General features: G+C 58.5%; 1 protein-coding gene across 1 annotated transcript in view; it reads right to left on the bottom strand.

Annotated features, from left to right (window-relative positions):
* JPH2 (junctophilin 2) overlaps nucleotides 1-8,267 on the bottom strand; it is a gene marked incomplete at its 5' end in the record, with an annotated part of 33,230 nt that overhangs the window by 21,147 nt on the left and 3,816 nt on the right. The window contains 2 exon segments of the mRNA XM_035892890.1: nucleotides 3,511-4,101; nucleotides 4,103-4,199. Coding sequence (XP_035748783.1) covers nucleotides 3,511-4,101; nucleotides 4,103-4,199 — 688 coding nt within the window.

The following is an 8,267-nucleotide window of genomic DNA, read 5'->3' on the forward strand; positions in this document are numbered from 1 at the left end:
GCACTGCCACTGGCTGGAACACCCAACCGAGCAGGCAAGTGGGGCAGGAGCTGCAAAGCAGCCTGGTGCCTCCGTCACCCTCTGAGCAGAGTGCAGGATGAGGAAAGTTTGCTGCCTGCAGCTGACCATCATCCCTGACCCTCGCTGCTCGCTCTCCCGCCTGCCTCCACAGGGCAGATCACAGGCAGGGGTGCCCATCGGCACTGTCGTGGCGCCGGTAGCTGCCTGCCCACGCACCCCCAGAGCTCGGGCACGTGCCTGGGATTCTGCTGTGCAACTGGCAGAGGCAGCTTCCAGCGCCTGGGCTTGTTTTCCTCAGGATTTCTATGCCTTAAAGAGCCTCCTGTGGTGCAAAGAGTGAAATCTGGTCTTCTCCTGACATTTCACCCCCAGACAGCGGAAGGCTGGATGTCACCAGCTTAGCTCTGCAAAGGGGCTCCCCCAAGTGCCAGAAGCAAATGAAACTCAAACATCCATATCCAGCCAGCGGAGGTAGTTGGGCATCTGCACAGCCTGGCTGTGGTGTCCTGCTAATTAGTGCCTAGCAATAATCTTACATACAGATATGTCACACCTTCCCCCAGAAAAGGATTTGTGTGGCCTCAAAGGCATTTATTTGGGTAAGGTACACACTGCCAGCCAAGGAGAAACATAAACGCTCCAACTAGAAAACTCCACCTCGCAATTACGAGCTAGGGCAACGCTAATGATAGCACAGCCCTTTTATGAACTACAATAATGGATTTTCACAATCTGTTTGCAATCGCTCTCTGTCCTGGGTGTGGAAACTCAGGCAAGGTTCAAGGCCAAAGAGAAAGTTGGTGGCAGAGCTGGGGTTTAACCTTAGGACCCTCTCCAGGCAAAATGACCTATATTTAACTCTCGACCCCAAAGCTGAGCTGAAAGGAGGAGGAAGGAGAGCAGGAGCCAGATGTTCAAAAGGCAGCAGGTAGAGAGTGGCTCTGCCCAGAGCAACGTACGCCAGGAACGAACGCTGATGGAAATGGTGAGTTATAGCTTACAGGACGGAGGAGCCCGAATTCTCCTCTTGCAGCGGATCCAGCCCAGTGGCAGGCAGCACCGCAGGAATGGGACCAGGGCCATCGCACTGCTGGGGAAGGGGGGGTTCTCCCCCCCTGCCCCAACAGCCGCACTATCGCAGGGCCTGCTAGGGGAGGACTCCCTGGAGGAAAACGGCTTTAACATCTTATTTCCTCCAGCTCCGAGGTTGCCTTAATAGGAAATTATTCCCCAGCCGTGCCGGGGAGGGATGCAGTCCCCCGCCAGGGCAGTGGGCGCATTCCAGCCCCTGATGGAAACCACTGCAGAGCCGCTTTTGATCCAAAGTGTAAATAGTGTATAATAAAAAGAGGCTTGTGTAAACCAGCCGAGCTCTTGGGGAGCAGCTTTTGCAGCTCCAGCCTCCTTATTTACGGGCACATAGCACCATGGCCACGCGCTTTTCACAGGCACGGCGCAGCCGGTGTCAGGCTGAGCCTGCCCTGCCAGGCGGATCTGGTGGGCCCCACGCCGCCCCAGCCTGTTATTTTTATCCTAGCTGGCCCTGCACGGCGTTTCACTTGCAATTCGGCTGGTCTCTCTCCGCTGGTCTCTGAGGCAACTGGGGTTTGCTAAAGAAAAACCCAATCACACTCCCCGCAAAACTTTGGAGCAGAAACGGCCACCAGGAGAGTACAGCCGGTGCTTCTCAGAGAGGAGGGATGGGGTTTGGGAACAGGTGCCCTCCCTGCCACCACCGTTTCCCATCTCTGCTTGGTAATGAAGGAACTTTGATAATTAAACAGCACTAAAAAGGGGCAAGGACAGCCCTGGAGTCCCAGCCACTGCCCAGCAGCTAAGCAAGGCCTGCGTGGGGGGAGGTTTTGATGGAGAGGCAAGGCGAAGCCTCGAGGTCTTTCATAACCATGTTTCCCCAAGGAAGAGGAGCAAAGGCTCCAACCCTGCCTCTCTCTGGTCTCTGCCAGGCCGGCTCTAAAAAAAAACTGTGGGAGGAGGAGCGTGCTGCCGGCACAGCTCGGACACAGGCAGGGACGTGAGCAGGAGAAGGAGATTTTCCCCTGCCCTTCCCAGGCAGACCCTGGAGCCCCTCTTTTATCTCCTCCCTCCTCCATCCCAGGAGGGATGATGAAGCAATTAGCACTTTTTTTCCCGCTAATTTCTAACGCAGCTAATTCTGAGCAGAGCCCACATGTCTGGTCCCAGCATACTGGGCGGCATAGGGGCGACACGGTGCCCACGTGTCTGCTGGCACAAGGGACACGGGTGCAATGAGTCTGCCACAAGCTGGCAGCAGCCCCTCGCACGCCCCTGCACACGCACCCCCAGGCACGCTGCCATGAGCTCGCCGCTGGCTGCTGCAGCCCCTTCCCACCCCCGGGGCCTGGCCAGGACAAACTGAGAGGACAAAAGGGGAAAAATCCAGCTGAGCCCTCCCGGTTCCTTCTTTCCCCGCATCCAAAAACATCACAGGCTGCAGGAATGGCTTGAAGTTGCACCAGGGCAGGTTTAGGCTAGACATTAGGAAAAACTTCTTCACAGAAAGGGTTGTCAGACTCTGGAGTGGGCTGCCCAGGGAGGTGGTCGAGTCCCCATCCCTGGAGGTATTTAAAAGGACAGATGAGGTGCTTAGGGGCATGGTTTAGTGGTGGGATGTCAGGGTTAGGTTAAAGGTTGGACTCGATGATCTTAAAGGTCTTTTCCAACCAAAGCGATTCTATGATTCTATGTGGCTCTGTGCCGCGGGACTGGGCTCAGCCATCCCCCGTGGGCTCAGCCACCAACTCCCTCATGGCAGAAGCCAACTCAACTCAAAGCCTGGCAGAGGGAAGCTGGGTCCTGGGGGGCAGATGGGGCTCCCCAAGGCAGCTCCCTCCTCAGTTTGGTATCCACCATAGGTCCTCCCTCCTGGTTTGCAGCATCCCAGCAATGCTGTGCTCTTCCCAGAGAGTCCATTACACCGAGCTGCTAAAATTAAGCGACAAACCTAATGCATCCCATGAACTCCCCACAGAGCCACACTGGGGTCCCCAGGGCCGAGCCGCACTCTGCTGCAGACCTGATTCGTTTGGGACACGTCCCGCTGGTTGCTCATGAGCCTGTTGGCTTTACCATAGCCAAACCCCACTATTTCTCATCCTACCCCACCAGGTGCTCCCCATCCCACCGGCTCCTGCTCCCCATCCTGCTGAGCTCTGGGGCTGATGCCAGGCCCTGCCGTCCCAGCAGCTCCCTCCTGGGCCAGGGCTGCAGGGGGACAGGAGAGGGTGCAACAGGGAGGACAAGTCCCTAACACCCCCGGGCTGCCACAAGGGCCCTTGGCCCCACTCCACCAGCATTTAGTACAAAAAGTAAACAGAAATTGCAGGGAGCCACGTTTGACCCCACTGCCGGTGCATGGCTAGGAGGCACGCAGCATGGCTCCAGAGGGACACATGGGATGAGGACCACCACCACCATGGGGACCTGCATGTTGGAGCCCCGAGCGCTTACCTGGATGCTGCGATCTCCGACTTCTGCCGGGCGATGGCCGCAGCCCTCTGAGCCCCCTCCACACTCCTGTCCACCTTCTGCCGGATCTTGGCACTCTTGAGGGGTATCACGCGCTTCTTCATGCCCTTGACGAGGACGTTGTGGCGGTACTTGCCCTCCTCCTTCTTGCCATCGGGCAGCGTGGTGCAGCCGTAGCCATGCCGCAGGTTGTCCAGCCACTCGCCCTCGTACTTCAGCCCGCTGGAGCGCTCGCTGACACCGAAGCCGGCACGCTTGTCGCTCTTCCACTCACCCATGTAGGTCTCCGTGGTGGTGGCATCAATGTCGGACTCGAAGGGGGGGTACTCCTCGCCCTCGGCACCCTCGCCCAGGCTGACGGTGGAGGTGGCATCGCTGGCGGCTGAGCTGATCCCACTCTCGCTCTTGAGGAAGCTGACACGGCTCTTCTGGCTCGCCAGGGATGACTTGGACTCGGACTTCTTCAGCTTCCCCAGCAAGGAGCCCCTGCGGAAGAGCCCTCCCTTCTTGGGCTTCCCGGCCTCCGCCTCTGCGTAGAGGCTGAGGGCAAAGCCCCCACGGGGGATGGGGGAAAAGGGGGGGGCGGACCACAGGGGCCATGCCGTAGGGCACGCTCTGCCGCACCCCATAGCCGTGCCGCATGCCGTTGGTGAACTGGCCCTGGTACGTGCCTGCGGGAGAGAAGAGGGACGGGGTGAGAAGACAGCTCGCTCAGGCAGCTCGCTCCGGGGTGAGCCGGCAAAGGCAGGCAGGCAGGAGGGCAGCGCTGCCCTGGACTGGACATATCCACCTTCCCTCGAAGAGAGGAGCCCCACCTCCGCTACTGCAGGAGCCCCAGCTGCGGGCGCAAAAGCAGCCGTCCCCAGGGAGCAGAGGGCACAAGCCCAAGAGCCACTGCTGGCAAGTTACAGCTCACTGGAAAGGGACTGGTGCAAGCCCAAAGCCACTTAACGGATGGGGTCTGGATTTGCATCCGGAGCAGGGAGTGGGAGGCAGCCCCGTGGGGCTGGAGTTCAGGCTGTGCCGAGAAGGTGGCAGCAGCCCCAGCAGACACATAAGCTGTGGTGGCACAGCTCTCCTTGGCTCAGCTCTCCTTGGCTCGGTGACAGTCCCTTTCAGCCCATTCTGCAGTTTGTCACTCACAGGCTGCCAGGACCGGCTCTAGACCCCTGGGTCGGGCACCTGGCCATAGCACGGGCTGCCCCGTACCTGCAGCGGCATCTCTTTGGCCCTGACATACAGCTTCTCTGTGGTCCAAGATCAAGGCTTGTGCCATGCTGCATGAAGCAAGAGATGGGCAAAAAAAGGGAGGAGTGGAACCCCTCTGTGCAGGGTTCCTCTGGCTCTGCCCCAAAACCCACTTTGCCCTACCACACTCCTCCAGACCCAGCTCAAAGGGCACACGGTGTCATGACGGGGGACACAGAGAGGATCATGCTCACCACGGCCAGGGCTGCACCCCGGGTACAGGACCCTGCTAAGAGCCAGCAGGACCTTGGCAGCAACACCTCGAAGGACATTGCTCCTCTCCAGGCCTCTTCCAGGTCTGCATCTTTGCAGGCTCCACAAGAGTGAACTGGAGACCACAGCTCTAATTTTTCTCACCAGGGTGTCGAGAGACTTAAATTAGTGGCATGAAAGCCCCCTCCAAGAAGAGCTCCTAGGAAGGGCGGGAGGCCTGGTGGGGCAGCCTTCGTCTACAGCACCCATGCTCACACGCCAGCACGGCAGGCTGCGAGGGTCAGCACATTCCCACCCAGTCCTCTGGGATGGGGCGGGATGGGATGGGACAGGATGGGACGAGGCATCTCCCCAGCCCAGCTCTCCTCACTCTGTAGATAGAGTTGCCTCAGAAAGCAGCAAGCCACCCAAACCAAAAGCAGCATTCAGCTTCGCTCCCAGCGTTACAGGACCTGGAAGAGGCCACCTCATCCCAAACCAGCACCCTGCAGGGCAGAGGCTGCTGGCAGCCCCCTTCCCAGGGTGCAGGCAGGGGGTACTGGGGGAGCACAAATGCCCTTGGAAAGGCCACCCCACTCCTTTGCTCTCCCAGGTGCTGCTTCATGCAAGCGAAAGGCCAGCCGTGCTGGTGGCATTTTCACAGGCATCTGTCCTAAACCTGCTTTTCATTAAGCAGTGACCTGCCAGGAGGCACCAAATTTTGGGAGAGCAAGCACTCCTAGGGCCCCAGGGAAGCTCAGCAGGGCTGAGCTGAGACAGAAGGGGGTGACCTATCTTCAAGGCATTCATCTCCCCCCTCAGACGCCGTTACTGAGACCAGGGATGACCCTGCTCCCCAGGGAGCAAATCCAGTTCCTTCTTTGGCCATTTGTGGGAGTGCATATTTTACAGTCTCCAAGGCCACTTCTGCAGCATAATCTCTCCTCCCAAGCTTCAGGTTTCGTTGAAATCCTCTTTGGACCTGCCTGTGGGGTGTTAACTTACAGCGCCGGGGGCCAGGAAAGACAAGAAGTGCCCGAGCGGGCAGCAGCTGCTGCCCCGGGGTGCGCCGTCCCCCACCAGCCCTGCCCACCCCGCGGCACACAGGGCTTCGGGCTCCCTGCAACAGTTGGCTCCCCTACTAAAAAAAGGAAGGGGGTTCAGGTAGTGCAGAGCATCTACGAGCGGTGGCCAGGCATGGGAAGCAGGCCAACAGAGCAAGGGGCTGTTGCCCAGTTTCTTGGCAGAGCTTGAAGCTCCGTTAGGAAAAATAAGGGGGGCAGCGTGGGTGAGGGGTTTGGGCATGAACTGGGAGCCAAGGACCATTGCTGGAGATGCCCAGGCAGCTGCGTGAGCTCCTCGCTCTGCCATGCTCCCAAATCCCTCTCCACAAAATGGTAATGAGTCTTTCTAGCACAAAATGAAGCTAGAGACCCCCATAGTGCCCCCACATCCCTCCCCACCAGGAGCCGGTGAAGTCGGAGCACCATCCCCGCCTGTCCAGCCAGCGAGCGGGGCTGACACACGATCATGGTGACATTGGAGACCTCCTCCTAGAACAGGACGGCCTTGCACACAGCAGGCTGCAGCTGAGAGCACTGCCGCGTTAACCCCGTGGAAGAGGAACCCTGGGAAAGGGTCACAGGTTTAGGGGGGCTCAGCTCTCCTTGGGAGCCAGGTTGGAGTGGCTGCTGCCCTCCAGCAAGTCCCTGACCCCCTCCATCCCCTGCGCGGGGATGCCACACAGCACAGCAGGTCTTCAGGGCTGCTGCTTCTCAGGGGCATGAGTCCCTACCCTCCACACAAGGTTCAATGCCAGCACTTCAGACTGGCCTTGGCTGCTTAATTTCAGCCCCTGTGGAATGAGCAACATTGTCCCTCTGGCACATGGTGTGACCAAACCTGCCAAGCGCATCTGGCTTAACAGGAGAGCGCCGACAGACTGTGCTGCCCGTGGGTGCCCAACCAGCATGGGGGCGAGCAGGCACTGCCATGTCCCTGTCATGGCGATTCAGTGCCCGGCTGAGGCTTCGTGGCAGGGCAGAGCCATAAACCACCCTCGGAGCGGAGCCAGAGGCTGCTGAGAGCAGCTGGAGGTGGCAGCAGCTGTGTATCGGGGCACGCAAGGTGGGAGCAGAGCCAAGCCTTGGCACACCAACACGTACCAGGGCAGGCAGTTCATGACAGAAAAGGGGCTGTGCAAGCCCCCTCTGCACTGCGGGCAGCCGCTCAGGAGGGCTGCACGTCCCTGAGCCACCGCCACCCCCTGAATATCAAAGCAGCCTGGGCAAGGGGGACAGGTAGGACGCAAAGCTGCCAGCCAGGCAGCCATGTGCTCACACACATCTGAGGTTCTGGAAAACATAATAAAAAAACAGCAGTGGATATGAAAAAAACCCTCTATTTAGGATGAAAATTGGTCAGATTCCCACTTCCCTGCCTCCCCAGCCCTGCCTGATTCACCAGGGCAGTGGGACAGAGCCACCTAACCCCATTGGGGTGTGATTACTGGGGGACAGGACCCCAATAATCCTTTATTGCCTGCATTTTTTCTTGTTGGAATGATAAAAAACGCTGGTTCCTCTGCAGGCCCCCAGGTACATGGTCTATCACCTCTGCTCATCCCCAAGCGAAGCAGGGAGGTGCCCTGTCTGGGTGTCTTCAAAGGTTGGGAAGGATTACATTGGGGGATTGATGAGAACAGTGTCTCCACAGCCTTGTCCTCTGCAGACGCCAGCTCCCCGCAGGCAGGGTGGCAGCCCCCTCTGTTCAGCCCTGACAGCAGCAGGATGGGGCAATGCCCGACTGCATCAAAGGCGAAAGCTTCAGCGCCCAGTGCGCACCCAGCCCGGCGGCGCAAGCCCGCTGCCAGCAGCGCCACGTCTCCCCTCCCCAGCCTGCCTCTAAGCTCCAGTATAATTAGCGATGAATGCAAATAATACAAACAAGCAGGTAAATAATGCAAACAACTCAAACTGTGTCAGTGCCCTATGATCCTCTGCTGCTACCCGGATACCGTGATGACAGACGTGCTACAAGAACGCGGTGTAAAAGGCCAGGGACATTAAATCAACGCACAGCACCACATGCAAGGCAGGTCAGCAAAAACCTGGTGCTTCTTTTTGGTGCCAGCAGTATTATCTGATAGTTTCTGTTGGAAAAGGAAGGCAGAAAAATACCCCAGAGAGGGGGAAAAAAATTCACAGCATTAATTCATGGGTCACATTCAGCCACACAGGAGCTTTGCTACAGCAGCTAGCAGACACAAACCAGCACCCTCTCTGCTCCCCCCCAGCCCC

Source organism: Egretta garzetta, unplaced genomic scaffold (assembly GCF_000687185.1).
Source record: "Egretta garzetta isolate BGI_Z169 unplaced genomic scaffold, ASM68718v1 scaffold214, whole genome shotgun sequence".
NCBI lineage: Eukaryota > Metazoa > Chordata > Aves > Pelecaniformes > Ardeidae > Egretta > Egretta garzetta.